The 19436-nt window shown below is 60.8% G+C and overlaps 1 protein-coding gene across 4 annotated transcripts in view; it reads left to right on the forward strand.

Moving 5' to 3' along the window:
- Window positions 1-17964, forward strand: part of RAB3IL1 (RAB3A interacting protein like 1) — a 46040-nt gene extending 28076 nt beyond the window's left edge. For 2 of the 4 annotated variants that reach the window (XM_058526691.1, XM_058526692.1), the window contains exons 2-11: window positions 8045-8297; window positions 8695-8790; window positions 8890-8967; window positions 9485-9703; window positions 11232-11360; window positions 11446-11558; window positions 11877-11900; window positions 13061-13160; window positions 15851-15917; window positions 16880-17964. In XM_058526691.1, the coding sequence (XP_058382674.1) occupies window positions 8045-8297; window positions 8695-8790; window positions 8890-8967; window positions 9485-9703; window positions 11232-11360; window positions 11446-11558; window positions 11877-11900; window positions 13061-13160; window positions 15851-15917; window positions 16880-16962 (1162 nt within the window). In that variant the 3' untranslated portion in view covers window positions 16963-17964. The remainder of the gene's footprint in view (window positions 1-8044; window positions 8298-8694; window positions 8791-8889; window positions 8968-9484; window positions 9704-11231; window positions 11361-11445; window positions 11559-11876; window positions 11901-13060; window positions 13161-15850; window positions 15918-16879) is intronic. The other 2 variants (XM_058526693.1, XM_058526694.1) reach the window with 1 other exon arrangement.
- Window positions 17965-19436: the final 1472 nt, after the last annotated feature.

Here is a 19436-nt window from a genome sequence, read left to right on the forward strand (position 1 = left end):
ACGACGACCGGCGAGCCCCCTCGCTGCCGGAGATGGAAGGACGCTCCGCGGGGAGGGGTCGGGGGTGGCTCCGAGGGTGGGAGTCTGAAGGGTGGGCGGCAGACCGTCCCGAAGTGACAGCGCCAGCTCCTAGCTCGTCTGGAGTGCAAGTGAGATGGGGGTTGCGAGCCAGAGTAAGTTTGGGGTCCGCACCTAGCTAGAGGAGGGCCCCCCAGGCTGGATGAACCTTGGAAAACAGTGCAATTGGAAAAGGAGACTGGGTCTCTGCCAAGGAAGCTAGCAAATTGATGAACCTCCATCTGGGGCTCCTGGAGCCCATGGGGCTCAGAGTTGTGGGGGCAGCACAGACCCAGCCCTGGGCCAGTGGCCCCAGTACTCATGTCCGTTCACTGGCTCTGGCGTGGTCCCGGTCCCTGGCTCACCTGCTGTGGGACCCCTGCCCTGTATGTCCAGAAAGGTTATGGTATTCTTGTGGAGCTGAGCAAACACTTCCTCTTCCCCATGGCCTGGAAAGACCAGGTCCTGGAGGAGATGTGGCCAGAGTGGGGATGGGTTGCATTCCTGAAAAGAACTGGGCCAGATGGGTGGTCCCAGGAGGAGGCTTCTTCTCAGCCCCAGCTAGGGAGGGAGGGGAGGGCTGGAGAGGTTTCTGATACAGGCTGAATCCACTTTACTTCATGGCACCTAGCAAAGCGTGAGCTGAGATGCTAGGGGAGGAATGGGGACATTCATCCCCAGCAGGGGGTGCTGAGAGAATGGGCTCCTGGTAGGGGTGAGGCGTGGAGAGGCCTGGGACTCTTAAAGGGAGAGAGTTGAAGCTGCACGTGTGTTCTTTGGAATTGTGCCCGCGGGGAGGGAGACTGAGTTTAGGGAGAAAGTGGTGGAGGTGGGTTGATGGTCCCTGGAGAGGGTAGGGCAGTCCTGCCTAGGGTTAACTGTGTTTGAGGAGCAGCCTGGTCTGGAGGAAGCTTGTGCCCCCTTGCGTTGAGTGCACCCAGGCAGAACACAGCCACTGAGTTGCTGTGTGACCTTGAGGGCATAGCCTCAGGTCTCTGGGCCTCTAGGTGAAATGAGCAGGTCATGGGGTCAGGGGTGATCCAGGCCCAGAGTGTCCTTCCCTGGAGGCATACGGGCCAGGGCCAGACAGGCAGGCTGGGAGCCACCAGTAGATGGACGCTCTCTTTAAGGACAGAGTCAACGAGACTCAAGGTCCTGGAGAAGACCCCCAGTCCAGCCTCCCTGCCGTATTCCCAGGACCCTTCTGGATGAACCAGGCTGCCAGGCTGACCCCTACGTGGCCCTAAGTATGGCTCACTTCTTGTACATACATTTGGATCCCCCAGGGCCTGGCCAGAGACAGAGCACATGGTAGTTGCTTCATAAACAAGGATGGAAAGCATGAGGGCAGAATGAGGAGCTGGGCGCCTGGGGAGTCAGAGGCAGACTTTTGGGGTTTCCTTGAGCACTGTCTCTTTATGGACCCCTCACTTGGATATTGGAGGCAGGGGCTGAAGGAGTAGGGGCCGAGCTGCCTGCACCCACTGGGGCCTGGTGTCCTAGGAGCTCGCTCAGACCCCAGCAGCAGCTGGGAGGGACCCTGCTTGGGGTCACACGTGGCCAGGTAACTGACTGGGCTCCTTGTCTCCTGTGGCCCCAGGAACTCATGACAACTCTGGACAGGTGCATACTCGGGACCCTTCATCCTAGACTAGGAGGAATCTGGGATTAGGAGTCGGTGACGCTGGCTCAACCATTGATGTGTCTGGGGCCAGGTGTCCTCATCTGTAAGGTGAACTGAGATATCTCTCTTGGGCCACTGCACTGTTAATGGCCAGGTCCTGGTGCCAGTTCACCCCCTTGGCCCTGGACCCAGGGCTGCTCCCCTAGGGTGGGCGGCAGTGGCAGGACTCTGCGGGAGCCTGGGTGGACCCTCTTCCTTGGGACTCCTTGAGTGTAGGCTCTGAACTCTGAACCCAGAGGCAGGTTCCCCCAAACCAGGCTCCTCCCCGACCATCCCCCAGCGTTTCCCATGTCCATAGTCTTGGGTGTCAAGCCAGCTCGGAGGAGATGGGGTGAGGACGACATCTTGGGTACTTCTGCGGCTAACACAGTCCTAGGCCCTTGAGACTTGGTCAGCAGAGGCCAGAGTTTGGGTTCTGGGCTAGTTTTCTGCCCCTAAGTGGACACATGATGTCGTGCAGCCCCTCAGCCTCAGTTTACCCATCTGACAGATGGGGCTAATCCTACCTTTCTCTAGGAGGGCCAGACTCTGACGGACTGCCCAGGAGTAAGATGAGACTACTCCAACCTCCCAGGGATGGGAGAGCAGGCAGCAGGCAGGATGCTGGGGAGCTCCAGGGCTGTGGATGGGCTGTGTGATCTTGAGCAAGTCACTTAATTGCTCTGGGCTTCGGCTCTCCTAAGGATCTGTGAGCTCCTTCCTGTAAGGACTAAGTCACAGGGGACTACAGGCTCTGAGACAGCATCTGAAGTGTCGCCTGGGGGCTCCAGGGGCAGGCAGGTGGGCCTCCTCTTTGGGAAGGAGTTGTGCAACCCTCGCTGTCGCCTCCTCCTGGAAGCCCTCCTTGATCTAACTTCCTACCCCAGCCCCTCAACAAGTGGAGATATCTTTCCTGCTGTTCCTTAATCAGCACAGCTGTGTGCAGGGCTCAGACTCTCTAATTAGATCCTTCTTGTCCTCGACTGTCCTCACGTCTGCACAGGATTTGTGCCCCACAAATGGTTGTGCCCAAAAAGGGTGGGGGAGGGGGAGCAAAATGAATTAGAACGTGGTGAGAAGAGGGCTCCAGATGCCAGAGTCTGTGTGGGCGTGTGGATCTGGTGGATCAGGGCTGGTGGGGGGCCTGGCACACGATAGGTGCTCACTGTATATATGTGGGATGTTTGAGGTCATGGGGCGTCAGAATCTTCTAGAACTAACCAGGCGGATATGAGGCACGTGCTGTGTGCACAAGCACAGAGTGAGCCCCTCCTCACCCTCTCAGGCCTTGTACCGGCTCCCACTGGAGACACGGGGCTGGAGTCCCTCATCAGGGCGGGGCTGAGCTGGCAGGCCTGGGGCTATGGCCAGGAGAGGCTTGGCCTGGCCCACCTTCTTCAGGTGTTTTGACCTCCCAGCTTACCATCCCGAGGCTGTTCCTGATCCTCCTCCTGCTCCACGTTCTCCTGCAAGGCCCTGCTGCGCAGGGCTCCCGCACCCACACCTGCCTCCCCCTTCCTGGAGTGCTCCAGGCCCACCCTCTCCCGCCCCTGGGGTCCCACGCTGCTCACCTCCCTGGCATTCTTCTGTTCCCCTGTATGACACCCATTCTTCTGGAACCCTCCTTCCAACCCCCGTGATGGCTCCTCCTCAGATCTCCAGGTTGGTTCTCTGGCTCTCGCTCCTCTGTCATTCATCCCCTCATCCAGGCTCAGGCCGCGGCTGTTCCCTCTGCCCTGTGCCTCCCCTCGGCCATCTGAAGGACATGTCACGTCCCAAATGCCTCAGCCACCCCTTTCCCTTCCCTGAAAGACCCCCTCCCCGTTCCTCATTTCCATCCTGGGTACCACTGTTCTCTTCATTCACCTTTTCCTTGGTTTTTAATTATTTTAGTTAATTACTGTAATTTTTTTTTTCTGTCCCTCCCTCCAGCCCCTGGTTCTCCCCAGATTCCCGCCCCAGAGTCTCTTATCTCTGTGTGTCCCCTCTGCATGTCCCCTCCTAGCCCAAGGCCTGTCTGGCTTGTACAGCAGTCTTGGGTGGAACCCCTCCGCCACCACCACCACTCGGGCACTGTCTCAAACTTCCTCAAACCTCCTCTGCATCCTGCCTCATTTCTCCGAAACCACCATTCATCCTCTTTCCTCCCGTCAGGACTTTTCTGGGTGACGGGTCACATGACGCTCTAGTGCCTGGACTCTGTGTTCACTTCCCACCCTGTCACTTCCTGGCTGTGTGTTCCGGCCGGGTCACCCTACCTCTCTGAACCTTGGGTGCCTCATCGTTCAAACCGGGCTGGGGAGAGCATCTCCCCACCATGGCGTGGTGAGGGTCCTGCGGGATGACATCTGTGGACACGTGAGGTGGGGGGCTGACATGGAGGGGGGATCCGACACGCTTGTGGGTTTGGAGCTGGAGACATGGCCCCGTTCTGTAGGCTGAGCCTGGCTGAGCCTGGCTGGGCTTGCAGGCAGTCAGGGAACCAACATGAAACCTTTCCTGGGACCCCTGGGGTTCCTGGACACAAGTCACTTGGCCGTCAGCCTCAGTGCCCTCGGGGCTTACTGGACTGCCCGTGAGTGCGTGAGCGTGGTGCTGAACCGGGCCCCTGCGCCATGGCACTGCCCCGGAGCTGGGCCCCGGGTCCGGGTTCCTGCAGACCGGACCAGCCGCAGCCGCCCTGGAGCGTGAGCCTGTTGGCCCTGGGCAGAGGGTGAGGGCTCCCAGGGGGCCCTCCCAGCCCTCTCCCTCCCCCTGTCTCAGAGCACCCTTTGCTGGTTCCTGCTCTGCTTGCTCGTGAACCCACTGTGCCCATTAGCACAGGGATCTTTAACTCAAGAGGTGACCTGGGCACTGGTGGATGGCGAGGGAGAGACCGAGCGGCAGAAAGACCTCCTGGCAGGCTGGTCGGGTCAGGGCTGGGCCGGGGCACGCAGGACCCTAGTGGGGCCCTTCTGGCCCAGTGGGGGTGGCTGGGTGACTGGGGACCATAGAATCCAGGAGTCCTTGTGCTCATTTTGCCATTGCCGGCCCTCCTCGGGCAGACCTGGTGGGGAGGGTTGCTGCATTCCCCCTCCGCGTGTGTTTCCTGGGGAAGTGACCCAGCGGGGCCTTTCCTGTGTGAACCGCCATGGGCTCTAGGCTGCAGAGCCAGCTTCAGGACGGGGGATGTTAGCTGCCCCCGTCTACCCCTGACCTTGACCCTTACTATCTCCTGCCCCCGAGCAGACTCCTTCCCAGTGGCGCCTGCAGCGTATCCTGGACGGTGGATTCTGTTTCTGCAGGGAGTGCGGACTGAGAAGGGTTGAGCAGTGGCCATGGACCTGGCCTGGGGGTGCAGAGTGCATAGCGCGGAAGAACTTAAGTGGTAGTCTGTGCTCGTCCAAGGAGTGAGTCCCCATCACCGCAGGCATTCGCACCCAAGTGTGCAGTCCTCTGGCCTGGGAGGCCGAAGTGTGTGAATGATAGGGGATTCTGGCTTGGACTGGCCCCGAAGGGCCTGGGGTCTCTCCTTCCTCTGAAATCTCTGACTCACGGGAGCGGGAAGTGTGGGGGAGTGGGTCTGCAGGCTGGAGCTGCCCCCCAATACAGGGAGGGCCCTTTCCCTCCTGCTCCTGCACCCCTGGCCCAGGCGTTGGGCAGCTGGTGACTACGGGGTGGTCCTGCTGTTCTCATGCTTTCTGACCTTAGGATTTTCCCGTCAGGCTTTTCCACCAGGGGGAGGGGAGGGGAAGATATCACGGAGACTCTGTCTCAGGCCTCCCAGGGGCACTGTTTCCTCTGCCTGCAAAATAGGGCCCCATCCCCCAGGCAGTGGGCCGAAGTGAGAGCCTATTGGGAAAATGATGGGGGACTGTCCGGCCACACCCCCAGCCCTTGCCCTTGGGATCAGCAGGAGAGTTAGAGTCTTTCCCTGTGGCCAGAGGCCCAGACCACACTGGTGGATGAGGCTCAGCCCTCGTGGGAGGGGTTGGTGGCCTTTTCTCCTATGCAGGGGGCGTGGATGATGGCGAGGCGGTCCTTGCAGAGGGAAAGACACCCGGGCTGGGCATGTGAAACCTGGGATCCTGCCCTGTGTCCTGTGCCATCCCTGTGGGTGACCTCCCACCCTTGGCCCACAGTTCTCGCTCATTCTATTGAAGTGGGCGGCCCCCGGGGTGGGGTCTGCTGCCCCCACCATGCCTGACTGACTCTGGCCATCCTCTCTTACCTGAGGAAGTGGGGCTGGGCCCCAGGCCTCCAGACTCCCAGCGGGGACACCCCCCTGGGGCCTGCGGTGTGGCGGGGGTGTCTGCCAAACATGGCCACAGATTGCACGCTCTTTACTCAGCGCCCTCTGCAGAGACCTCTTCGTTTGCTTCTTAGTGCAACCCTTGCAGGTTTTTACCCCCATTGCACAGGTGGGGGAGCAGGTTCAGAGAATTTCAGTGACAGTCCCAGGGGCTTGTGTGTACCCTGGGTCAGAGCCTGACATGGACCCCGGGCTAGCCCGACTCTGGCCTCCGCTGTCAACCACAACTCCCCCACCCTGGCTCTCCCTCCTGGGAGGCGGTTTTTGGGCCTGAGCAGAGATTGGGAAGCCAGATCGGGGTGGAATTGGATCAGATTTCCCTGCTGCAGCCAAGGAGGAGCCTCCCGAGGCCCCCGGGCTCACAGCCCTTGATCCCCAGGCAGATGCACCGATCCACCACTCACACCTTCACCCACGGGGAGCTTTGGGCCTGGGCTGAATACCTGGCTACCTGTGCCAGCATTGCCACCCACCAGCTGTGTGACCCTGGGCAAGTCCCATCCCCTCTCTGAGACTCCATCCCTCATCTGTAGAATGGGGAGAGGACCGCAACTGCTGTTGAGAGTTTTAAATGAGATAATACAGGCAGAGCAGCCCATGCAGACCCCAGCCCGGGGTGCCATAGCGGCTAAGCCCCTGAAGTCTCAGGAACCCCCTTGCCAACGAGACCCCTCCAAACAAGAGTATTAAGAAAGATCCCTGAGAGGCATCAACACTGTTGATGGAGTGATGGATGTGCGTTGCCACTTTATTCATCAAAGCCCCACATCCTGGCCAGGCAGGACCCAGCCTGAGGAACCTCGAGGCCACACTCGGGGCCAGTTCCAAAGCAGAGGGCAGGCTCGGCTGAGCGGCGGGACAGGGCCACGTGAAGAGTTGAGAATGGGCTCATTGCTGGGGTCCCTGGTGCCCAGTCCTTTTGTGTTACCTAGGGGGAAACTGAGGCTCAGGGGCTGCTTGGTGACCATCCCAGGGTCCAGAGGACAGGGAGGAGGGACCAGTCCCCAGCCTTGCCACTCATCCTTTCCGGGCAATCCTGAATCCCATGACCTCCTTGGCCTGTCTTTCCTCCCTCCCGTGTGGGCCCCTCTGAGCCCCCTTCCCTCCACTTCCCCACTGTTATCAGTGGCCTGTCCCAGCCCCCCACCCTCAGCCCAGCCACAGCAGCTCAGAAGCTGCTGGCTCAGGAGCCACCAGCTTTTGCTGAGCGTGCAAGTCCAGAGGTGCTGTCTTGGCACAAACCACTGCTGGCCAAGCCCTCTCACTCCCTCCTTCCCCAGGGTCTGCTGCGAAGGGGAGCGAGGGCAGAGGCTGGTGGCCCCTATCCCACACTGCCTCTAGGGTCTTCAACTTCAGGGTCCTGAGGCCCAGAGAGAGGATGTTTGCCTGAGGTCACCAGGCAGATCAGCAGAGAGCTGGGACGGCTCCCCACACGGTCCAGGGGGCAGGAAGTGGGACTGCCTTGCCCAAGCTGTTTGCGGAATCTTCCTGCCTCAGCCCCTGCCTGCCCCGGCTGGGTCCTTCTTCCTCTCTGGTCCGCCGAAATGGGGTATAATTTGCATAAAATTTGCGTCAACAATAGCGACGAAGGCGGTTCCCACTGAAGTGCCTCCTGTGTGCCAAGGTTTTATGCACATCTCTGATCCGTTCAGCGACCCTTGAGGTGGGGCCTTTGGGATTGTCCCCACTTTATAGAAGTGGAAACTCAGATTCTCAACACTGATGCATTTACAGTCATCTGTCCACAGACACAGACTGACCACCTACTGTGTGCCAAGCACAGCCCTGGGCCCTGGGCTGGAGGGGGTGGTGGGTGGACAAAAATGAATGCGTCCTGTCCTTGCTTTCAAGAGACCTCATGCTTGGGCATTCTGCCCTTGTGACAACCTGGTGACAGCCTCACTGGTAGTGTCCCCATTTTACAGATGGGGAGACTGAGGCCCAGAGTGGCACGTGTGTTGCCCAGGGTTGGTCCCTGGGCTCAGCCCTCCAGGTCTCGGGACCCCATCCTGTATCTGCTCTTTGCCTCGCAGCCAGCCCCACCCGGACGAGGGCCACCCGCCGCCCCCGGAAGCTGTCCCGGTCTCCTGGAAGAGTGTGGGCCCCTGCAATAGCCTCAGGGAGCCCCCGGGGGGCCTGGCGGAGGCCTCTGCAGGGGAGGAGGCCCACGGTGAGGAGGACCCCGCGGCCGCCCAGCTGGACGTGTTGCGCCTGCGCAGCTCTTCCGTGGAGATCCGCGAGAAGGGCTCGGAGTTCCTGAAGGAGGAGCTGCGCAAAGCCCAGATGGTGGGGGTCTGAGGGCGGGGGAGGGGGCTTCGGGGACCAAGGGCCCGCCTAGGGGAGCTGTGGGTTCGCACCCAAGGCCCGGAGATGGTATGCACCTTTCACGGCCAGCTGCGTGTCAGGCTCATGCTGGGCATGTGGGGAGTACAAAGATCGGTTCTTGTGATTTGTAATGACTTTTAGAAGTCTTGACATCTCTGAAACCGTGTCCCAAGCTCCAATGGACTGGTGGTCGGGGTTTCAGCCTCGGGCTATGAGCTAAATAGAAAATGCATCATAAACCGTGGGGCAGCAGAGGAAGCAAGCTCGGGGCCCACATAAGATGGCCTGGGGGATGGAGCCTGGTCACTGGGCCTGGGGGCCCCGGTGGGGCTGACAGCCGCCCACCTTGCGCCCCCAGGAGCTGAAGCTGAAGGACGAGGAGTGTGAGCGGCTGTCCAAGGTGCGGGAGCAGCTGGAACAGGAGCTGGAGGAGCTGACGGCCAGCCTGTTCGAGGTACAGGGGCCGGCCCCGGGGGAAGGGGCGGGCTGGGGAGTGGGTCTGCTGGGCATCCGTGGGCTCCTCAGCACTCACGCGGAGCCTGCCTTCTCCCAGGAAGCCCACAAGATGGTGCGCGAGGCCAATATGAAGCAGGCGGCGTCGGAAAAGCAGCTGAAGGAGGCGCGGGGCAAGGTGAGGGCCAGACCCTGGAGCACCGGCCTTCGCTACCCAGTCGGACCCTCGCACGGCCTGGTGGGGCTGGCAGGGCTGGGTAAACTGAGGCCCAGAAGGTGGGGCAGAAGCATCTGAGATGACGCAGCTGAAACGCGGCCCACTGGGGTGCGAGCCCAGCTTCCTGGGGCTCTAGCGGTGTGTCCACTGCACCACAGAGAACTTTCTGGGGCCTTTCAGGGGCTGGGAGGGTCCTGCGGTCACTGTCACTTCTTTTCCCCGCTCCCGTACTCCTTTACAAAGCAGAAACCTCAGTCAGGCCGTGGGAGGCCCAGCCAGCTCCCAGACAGGTGCATCTCACAGAGTCCTGGCTTACAGTGTGACCTCAGGCGGGCTATGTCACCTCTCTGAGCCTCAGTTTCCCTCTCTGTAAAATGGGTGTCTCAGTGCCCACAAAGGCTAGTCCAAGGGTATAGGAGGGGGTTAGGTGCTAGTGGCAACCCTGGGCTAAGGTTGATAGCCATCTCGTCCCGGCCAGATCGACATGCTGCAGGCGGAGGTGACAGCCTTGAAGACGCTGGTCATCACGTCCACACCAGCCTCTCCCAACCGCGAGCTCCACCCACAGCTCCTGAGCCCCACCAAGGCGGGGCCCCGCAAGGGCCACTTGCGTCATAAGAGCACCAGCAGCGCCCTCTGCCCCGCCGTCTGCCCCGCTGCAGGACACGCCCTCCCCCCGGACAAGGAGGGCAGAGAGGTGAGGGGTGGCGGGCGGGCAGTGGACACAGGAAAAGGAGACGGTGCCCACTGTCAGCCGGGCAGTAGGGCCCAGTGGGGACCAGGCTGGCCCCTTGCTGTGTGACCTGCAGCCTGGCCTGCCCTCTCTGGGCCTCTGTGTCTTCTGGCTGTGAGGACTGGGCAGGTTCCTTGTGATATGAGGCGTTTGGCCTTCGGCTCTGGGTGTACGATCTGGGGGGCCTGATAACCCCCTCCTCGCCCCTCCAAGCAGTAGGGGGGTTCTCTGCACTTGAAGCTGGTCTTGGGCCTGAGGCTCGCCTGCCCTTGGGGGATCTGCAGAGACACACACTCCCTCCGCCTGAAGAGGCCACTGCTGGGCCTCTGGGGAGAGGCTCCCTGGGCCCTGTGTGCCCACAGCCCTGAGGCCAGGACCACCTGTGACACCCCTGGGCTGAGGGTCCTCAGCGCCCTCTGGCTGCAGTACCAAGACAAGCACGGGCTCTGGGGGGCTGTCTCCCTCTCCCCTCAGCTGGGTACGTGGAGTACTTGGTCCAGGCTGGACAGTGGGCTACGATGTCGTTGGCCATGGGTCCTTGGGCAGGTGAGGCCAGCTGTCAGCCTCTCAGTTTCCTCACATAAATGGGGCCTCCTGGGGCCACAGGAGGAACTGAGTCGTGGAGGTCAGGAGCTCAGCAGAGGGCTACACCCCGCGAATGCCCACAAGGGCTGTAGTGGGATTCAGTTTCCTGGGGTCTCTGCCGCCAAGGCAGCCCCCAGCCCCGTCCTGCCAGAAGTTTCCAGAACCTCCAGGGAGGAGCCCCAGGCCAGGCCTCTTGACCCTGTTCTGAGCTCTGAGCTTTCAACTAGACACTAACATCTCCTTCCTCCTGTCTGTCTCTCTGCACCTGTCTGTCCGTCTGTCTGCCCCACCGGCCCCCCTGCCCAGCCCGGGCTGCCCCCGCTCCTCTCCCTGCTCCTCTGCGTGGTCCCCAGCAAGGCGGTTCACCTCACCTACGAGCCGGCCTGGCAGCTCCTGCCCGGGGAGCTGCCTGCGGCCCCCACCTCCGCTACCTCTCTCTCCTTTTCCCGGCAGGTAATGGCTCCAGAGAGGGGCCGCCCCTCTGCCCACCCCCGAGCCTCACTCACTCTGCATGCGCCCCAGGACGGCGGGCGAGGGGCCTCTCCGGAGTGGGCGGCCTGTGTGTGTTCCCTCCTGTGTGTGCTGCATGTACTTGGGGGTACCTGCGTGTACCTATGGGGTCACTCATTTCCTTCTCAAGGAGGCGGTGAGGGTCTTCAAGACAAAGCCCCGGACCCAAGTCTGTAATCCCATAGTGCCAGGAAACTGAAAACACACTAAGAAGCAAAATTTTGATTTCTGAGTTCTTTGGTGCAAAGGGCTCTGCTCCTCTGCACGGCTGCTGGGGACAGACCTGCTGGCATGCTGGGGCCTGCATCCTCCCTGGCCCCCTACCTCTGCCCGTCTCTGCCGTGCCGGCCCCCAGCAAGTGCCCTGACCCCCCCACCCGGCTTGCACTCCCCCACAGGTGGACACGATCCTGTTTGCAGAGTTCCAGGCCTGGAGGGAGTCGCCCACCCTGGATAAGAGCTGCCCCTTCCTGGAAAGGGTGTACCGGGAGGACGTGGGCCCCTGCCTGGACTTCACTATGCAGGAGGTGAGGGACGGGTGAGCCGGGGGCCCAGCCCCTCAGCCGGAGGCCAGCCCCTCACCACGCCACCCGCCACCCTGCTCTGCCGCAGCTCTCAGCACTGGTTCGGGCCGCCGTGGAGGACAATACACTCACCATCGAGCCCGTGGCTTCGCAGACACTGCCCGCCGTGAAGGTGGCCGCAGTCGAGTGTGGCAGCACCAAGTAAGCTTAGCACCCTTCACCCCTTCCTGCCCGCTTGGGAAAGCCCCGCCTGGCCTTGGGCTCTGCCAAGGGGGCGGCCAGGGAGGATTGAGACTCAGGCCTGCCTGCTGGGGTCCTGGCGTGGGACCCGAGTGTGGGCGGGGACTGTGGCAGGAGCAGGACAGTGGCTGCCCCCACGAAGGGCAAGGAGGCATCATTGGCAGAAATTCCTGCCTCTGGTCATGGACCCCCAGGCTCTCCAGGGAGTCTGGGGGCTGGGGCCTCCCCCTTCCTGACTGGCCTGACACAAATCCCTCTCCACTCCCGTCTCTCCCACAGCGGGTTCCGGGCCCCGATTGACACGTAAGTCATGTCAGCTGTTGGCTCTGCCTTCTGCTCATAAAGAACCGAATGGCTCTGGCATCTTGCCCTTCCTGCTGCTCAGCTGGCGTGGCGCAGGGCTAGCGGCAGAACAAAACAGTCAGCATGGAGCGAGGGGCAGAGATTGGGGAGCACTTCCTCTCTGCAGCCTGGGATCTGGCCTGCGAGGGAGGCCCCACTGTGGGGGCCTCATCATGGAGGGGAACATTTGAGCCAGGTTTTGAAGGATGAATAGCAGTTTGCCAAGTAGGGAAGGGCCTTTCAGGCCGAGGGAATAGAATGAGCAGAGGTATGGGAAGCGGGGTTATTAACGGAAACACCACTGGGTCAGTGGGCAGAGTAGCAGGGCAGGCAGGGAGATGGGGCTGAGGCCGCAGAGGGTGTTTGGGGCCAGAGTGTGAAGTGCCTTGAATGAGGTTCGAGCTGTAACCCGCTAGGCCAGCATTTCACAAATTATCAATAGATGTTCCCTGAAAAGAGGGCTCCCTGATCCAACGAAAGTCACAGTGAACCTGGAGGCAGCAAAGGCTCTGATAAGTCCTGCAGCCAAGGAGTCTGTTGAACCCGCCTTGACTCGGGATTCTCCATAACTGTTTCCTGGGCATAGGAAGGCAGTGGGGAAAGATGATGGGGTATAGGGGGGTTTTTAGAGGAGCCCCTGGCTGTAAGAAGAAGGGCAGAAATGAGACAGAGAACTGGTTGGAAGGAGCTGAGGGGATCCAGCATGACCTAGCCTGGGGACCAAGTGGAGGAGACAGCGGACTCCTGCTTAGTTAGGGGAAGTCTGAGGGCCCCAGTAAAGTAGGGGAGCAGTTTTAGGGGCTGCAGTGGGTGGAGCATTGGCACACCTGGCGTGAGGTTGAGTAAGCTCTCCTGCCCAGCAAGGGCGAGGTGCAGGGTTTAGGGGTGGGCTCCAGCTCGGTTTAAAGGTCTGTCCTAGAACCTTCTGGGGCTGCCCCCTCCTTGGCCTGGCCCCAGGCTCCTTGGGAAGCTGGGGCCAGGGAAGAAGATGCCGGGCCCCACACACATGTCTATCTGTCTGCCCCTCCCTCTGTGCATCCTTCTGGCTGCTGCATCCTCCTGCATGAGCTGGGTGGGCGAGCCCCAGCCGGCCCCCCATGGCCCCCTCTGCTTTCCCCTAGTACATGTGCCCTGAGCGGGCTGGCTCGTGCCTGTCGCCACCGAATCCGGCTGGGGGACTCAGAGAGCCACTACTACATCTCGCCGTCCTCCCGGGCCAGGGTGAGTCATCCAGTGGGGGTGTCACTTGGCTCCTTAGGGGCTCCCTAGGCTGGGACTCTGGGCCCCAGGCCTGAGAGCACAACCTCCATCTACAGAGCAGGGCACAGGCTCAGAGAGGTGCAGAGACTGACTTGGGCCACACAGCCAGGCCAGGTGTAGTAGTTTGCTATTGCTGCTTAACAAATTTCCGCAAACTTAGTGGCTTAAAACAACACCCATTTACTGTCTCACGGTCTCCCTGGGTCAGGAGTCTGGGCACAGCTTAGCTGGGTCCTCTGCTCAGGGGGTTTCTGGGCTGCAGTCAAGGTGCCAGCTGTGTCCTTTCTGGAGATTGGGGTCCTCTTCTGAGCTCATGTGGCTGTTAGCAGAATTCAGTTCTTTGTGGTTGCGGGAGTGAGGTGCCTGTTTTCTTGGTTGCTGAAACATAATCGTGGGAGTGACACCCATCACCTCTGTCATTTAATGTAACCTAATCAAGGAAAGAACACCAGATTCAGGTTCAAGCTCCAGGCTCCTGACTCCCGGCCCCAGGCGTTTGAGAAGGTTCTGAGGCATATCTGTCACACAAGGAGTGTGTGACACCCTCCAAGGAATCCCGGCTTCTGCCGTCACCTGCCGTGTGACCCAGGCTGGATGAGGGGACCTCACTGAGCTGGGGTTTAAGGGTGGGGTGGTCCCCGTTCCTCTGTCCCCTCATATACTGTGAAGAGGATTGTAAGGAACAAAAGAGGACATGTTTGGAAAACTCTGAGGCTTGGTGCTAAGGTGACACGGTGTGGACAGGCCCTCTCTCCTCCCCTTGACCTACCAGAGGCTCCTCATGGGGACTATAGTGGACAGATGGCCCCGTCATCGGGCAGCAGACTGAACGGCGAGGGCAGCTTGTCTGGTCCTGACAGCTTCCGCAGGGCATCCGAGGGGGTTGTCCTGGCGAGTCCCCCCAGCAGCGAGCTGGCTTCCCATTTACCCGAAGGGAGTCTGAGCCTTAGAAAGGAAAGGGTGTGCCCGGGCCACTCAGCCTAGACCTGGGGTCTCGCCACTCTGAATCCAGTCTCTTTTCGCTCCAGAGCCTTGTTCCGTGGCCACAGGTCCCCTCTGCCCTTTCCAGTCCCAACCACGGCTCAACAGAAGGACCCATGCCAGACATTCCCGTGTCTAGTAAGATTACATCTAGGACTTGGTTTCTTCCAGGCCTGCGTGACCGCTATGCTGGGCAGAGCCAGGATGGGAGATGAGATGAGAAGGGCGTTAAGTTTTAGGATGTGGTCTCACCCTGAAGAGACCAAAGGCTGTGGCATCCATAGGGAAAAGAGAGTTTTGTCCCCAAAGCACAGCCCTGGGGAGAGAACCCCGCTGTTCTCTGCCACTCCCTGCTCATGAGCCCCCCAAGGGGCCCACTGGCCACCGGGCCACACCACGGCCTGACACTCCAGCGTCTCCTGCTCGGCCTCTGCCCCGCCAACTGCAGCCCCTCCCCTGTGCTCCCAAGCAGCACTCCAGCCACACCTGGTTAGTTCTTTGACCTGGCCACACTCTCTCACACCTCCCTGCCTTTGCCAGGGCCACCAACCCCCTGCACCCACTTTGTCCTCCTGGCAAGGTCTCCTGTGTCAAAGTCTGAGGGCCCCGCAGGAGCATCGCCCCCTCCCTGCAGCTTCCTCCACTCCTCAGCCTGTGGGCCCCCACACACTTGACGTGCCCCCCGGAGCTCTGGACATTCAGTGGGGGCTGTCGTGGGCACAGCTGCCAGCCGCCTTCCAGCCTGTCTTCAGTTGAGTTCCCTAGAAGCAGAGCCTAAGATGGAGATTTTGTGCAACTCTCAGGAGGAGAGCGAGGGAAGCAGAAGGGGGTGGGTGGCGGCGGCAAGCAAGGTGTGGCCTCCGCTGGAGTCTGGCTGCAGCCTGATCCACGGGGGCTCTGCACCCGGAGTGGGTTCCACCCTGAGGCAAGGGGCCGGCCTTTTATGCCCCCCATGCCAATCAGTCATTGACTGAGGTCTGCGGGGGTGGGGGATGCAGAGGGGCACCCATGAGCCTTTAGCAGCCAACGCTCTCAGCAGTGGGGAGACGGGGCCCCAGCCTGGGGAAGGGGCCTGGGCAGGGCACCAGCAGCGCCCTCTTCATGGTATGAGAGTCTTCATGGCAGAGCCCAGGCTCTGAGTCAGTTCAGGGTCCCCAGCCCAGCACAGGGCCTGGCGAGGAGCAGACATCAGGCCAGTCTGGGGGCTTCAGGCATGGGGACCCAGGGCAGCCGACTGAGCAGCCTCTGATCCCCTCGCCTTCCCTGGCATTACAGACAGTACCTGGCTAATCCGGGGCCTCCCACATCCACAGCAAGCAGGCCCTCGGGGTGAGCGTGGATTCGAGAGCGGGCTGCCTGGTTTCATCTTCCTGCGCGGCCGCTTATCAGCTCTATGACCTCCCTAATTGTTGTCAGGTGGCTTTGTTCTTGGGGCGTCTATTTTCCCCATGTGTCAAATGGAAATGCTAAGCATGTCTGCCTCATTGGACATTGTACTTGATTCAATATCAGTTGCCACTGTTTTTTATTAAGAATAGCAATATATTGCTGTCGTTGATTATAACTTTAGAGCCCAGCCCCGTCTGACTCAGAGAGCGGTATCTGGCTCTGATGGGACGTGGGGCTGCCCGCTCTGGTCTCTGATCAGACCCTCCCCCTTGTGCCCACAGATCACCGCAGTGTGCAACTTCTTCACCTACATCCGCTACATCCAGCAGGGCCTCGTGCGGCAGGATGGTGAGTGCCCCCTGGTGGCCAGCGGGGGAGTGGCGCCCGGGAGGGGGCGGGCCAGCAGCGGCCGGGCCAACCCGTGTGCTTTGCTGCGGCGATTCGAGGGAGTAGGTGGTGGGTGGACTGCCTGGTGCTGAGTTCCATGGAGAGATGAGCTTCAGAAAGAGCCTCCTGGGCCCGCCTCACCAGGAAAGCTAGCCTGACGCCTGCTGCATCCCTGGGTCCACTGCTTTCTCCCACCCAGAGACCTCTCCAGCCCCTGGGGCCTGTAGGGACAGTATTGCTGTTACTGGCCCGGCATTCAAGGCCCTGCACAATGGGGTCTCCCCTGTGAATCTCCTCCCCTCCCGGTGTGGCCTCCTCAGGGTCACCTGGCTGGGTCACCGCCTCCCACTGTGCCCTCACCTGGCAGGTCCGCCATCCAACCGTTGTCTCCCTTCCCCCCATTCTGCAAGGCCTAGCTTCCCGCTGCTTCACCAAACTGTTCCTTGATGAGTCTTCTTCCAAACCAGTTTGGAATCTGAGCCTCTCCTCCCCAGCTTGGGGGTCATTTCTCCCTGGAAGGCCAAGGCCAGGCCAGGGGAGGGGCCCTGAAGGGCTGCATCCTCCCAGGTCCGTGGACTGACGCTGGGGCCCCACCCACTGCTCAGGGTCACTGTGAGACCCCAGCGAGATGGTGGTGGAAAGCATTTGTAGCCTGTCCATCATGTGGCAGTGTGCACATGCATGTCTGTGTCGGCCTCTTGGGATGACCGTCACCTCTTTCAAGGCGGTTCTCATCCCTCAAGGGTGTTCAGCACTCAGCAGTTTGCAAGGCCTCAGAGTAGAAGCTCAGAGAGGTCCAGCCACTCACTGAGGTCATCTGTCCTGGGGTACTGGGGAGCCCAAGGCCAGCAGAGGGGGCCAGGACGTCTGCCTGAGGTGACCCTGAGCTGTCACCAAGCTGTCCACCCTCTCTCTGCCTGCAGCGGAGCCGATGTTCTGGGAGATCATGAGGCTGCGGAAGGAGATGTCACTGGCGAAGCTCGGCTTCTTCCCCCAGGAGGCCTAGGGCATGGCCCGGGCCTAGAGGGGGCTCTGAGCTGGACCCAACACCTGCCCCAGGGCAGACAGACAGACAGACAGCAAGGCAGGGTCCTGGAGCCAGCCGTGAGCCAGAAGCTGAACAGAGGGACAAATGGCCAGGCCATGGAGGCAGCACTAAGCCGGCACCAAATGTCCATCCCAGGACAGACAGGACCTCATGAGGTGACCCTTCTCTGCCCCAGTGGTACTCCAGCCACCAGGAGACTTTCAAGAAAGCACCAAAGACCAAGGAGCTTGGAGCCGTACTCAGGGGCTCAGCCCTTGGGAGGGGACACCTGGGACAGCCAGCACCCCTCCCCGGTCCCAGGAGCTGCTGCCTGCAGGTGCCTTGTTGCTGCCTTGTCCTCAGAAGGGGACCATCCTGCATGGCTGGATCTGCAGGGTATCCACCACCCCAGTTCCCAAGCCCTGGGCCCCCAGCGCCCCCTTGTGGCCATCCTTCACCCTGTTCCCAGGTGGCTTCCCAGTCGGACTGCCCCAATGGGACTTCTGTCCCAGGTGCCCACAGGGCAACCGGGCTAGTGGGGGCTGGCAGGGCCCCAGGGCTGTCTTCCACTCCACCCTGTACCTGCTGGAGAACTGCCCCAAAGCGTTCTTGGGATGGATCAGGGCCCTCCTCCCGCCCTCCCTCCTGACCTTCCCCTCCCTGATCTGAGCCCTGTGCTCCAGGGGCCCTGCTCCCCACCCCCCACCGCTGGAAGGATTGGGACACTTTTCTAGAAAAGCCAAACACAGACAGGGCCTCAGGACGTCCCCATGCCTGTTTTTAGGCCATTCAGACAACGGGGGCTGAGGTGGCCGAGCCCGGTGCGCAGGACCGGGGTGGGGTGGGCAGGACCCGGGCCCCTCCTCACCCCTCACAGCCCACTCAGGACTCAGCCTGCACACATCCCTCACCACCTCCGATTTCCTCCTTTGAGTGGAATGTAGCGCGATCTCTATTTAATAAAGGAAGGCTTTGTCACTAGAGGCTGGGCAGCCACACGCCTTCACTCCTGTGCCCTGGGGCTCCGCCAAGGCTTGGGCATCTGAAGGAATGAAACCAAATCCTTTCTTTGCCCGCCCTCGTGCTTGGGATTAAAGCCAAATCCCAAAGGGGTTGCTGGAGGGAACACCCCCGAGTCCTCCCCAGCGTTCCATGGGGCTGGGTTGTTGGGGGCTGAGCCCTGCTTCCTCTGCCCGTGCTGAGGCTGGCTCTGCCACTGCCTCGTGGGCGGCCTCGGGCAGATCCTCCTCAGTCTCCCTGCCTTAGTCTAGCGGAAGCCTGGAGCTCAGAGTCAAAGCATCGAGGCTGCCTTGCGCTTGCAGGACTGTGGCAGGATTGATTAGTGATGTCTGCCAGCAGCACAGGCACGGACTGTGGCAGCTCTGGCTTTCCCAGCCCTGGTCTCAGATGGGTTCTTAGCCAGACAGTAGTCACAGGCAGAAGAAGGTGGGCCCCTGAGAACCCAGGGTGAACCTGGGGAGGTGTCTTGTGGTGCATAATCCCCTCCCCACTGTAGGGTGTAGGTCCAGGCCAGTGGGTGTCCTTCCAGGGGGCGGGGACATAACTTCTGGGTCAGTGTCTGCTGGGGCTGGTGATACCTCAAGGGGACTTCCCTGTTGGCCTGAGGCCTCAGGGCCACTCAGCTGATAGGTCAGGCTGGCTGTGGGCTGGCCAGGACTCTATGTCAAGGCCCCCACCCTGTCACCCTCTGTATCCAGCAGCCCTCCGCTCTTGGTCTCCTGCCTCCCAGATCCCCCCTTGCCCTGCTCCATCTGTGATTTGAATCCCCTCCCTATCTCCCAGCCCCCTCCAATGTTCGCTAGTTAGGCCTCCTGTCACAGATATCCATTCATTCACTCAACAAATGCCAGCCACTTCTGTATGCCACACTGTCCCTGGTGCTGAGGGTACCTGTGCCCGCGCTGAGAATCTCAGGAGGGAGACTGGCTGTAAAAACAATGTACAGGTAACAGTCCAGGGTCTCAGCTAGAGGCAGTCAAGCAAGGAGGGTGATGGGGGGGTGTCAGGGATGGGCGTGTGCTGCCATGTTGCATAGGGTGACCCCAACATCCTCTCCTACATCCCAGTCTCTTTCTGTCCTACTCTCAGTCAATCCTGGGTCAGCTGGGGAACAAAGGAGAATGAAGGTCTGGGCCCCGGAGCTGCCCATCCCTGCCCCCAGCTTCTGTGCCCTTGGCCCAGGGCCAAGGAGACACCAGGCAACATTTCAGAGCCCTGCCAGAGAGTGCCACACCCCAGCCTCCTCTGCCTGCCCCTGCTATAATACTTCCCGTTGTTAGGCCCAGGTGGAGCCATCGTGAGCAAACAATAGCTGAGATAGCCAGGGGTGCGTGCGAGGGACCAAGGGACACACACACTCTGGCCCCAGTATCTCCCAACAGTAGCTAGTATCTGCTACTTACTACGTCCCAGGCCTGGTTCCAAGCCCTTTA

This window comes from Diceros bicornis, chromosome 31, assembly GCF_020826845.1.
Source record: "Diceros bicornis minor isolate mBicDic1 chromosome 31, mDicBic1.mat.cur, whole genome shotgun sequence".
Taxonomy (NCBI): Eukaryota; Metazoa; Chordata; class Mammalia; order Perissodactyla; family Rhinocerotidae; genus Diceros; species Diceros bicornis.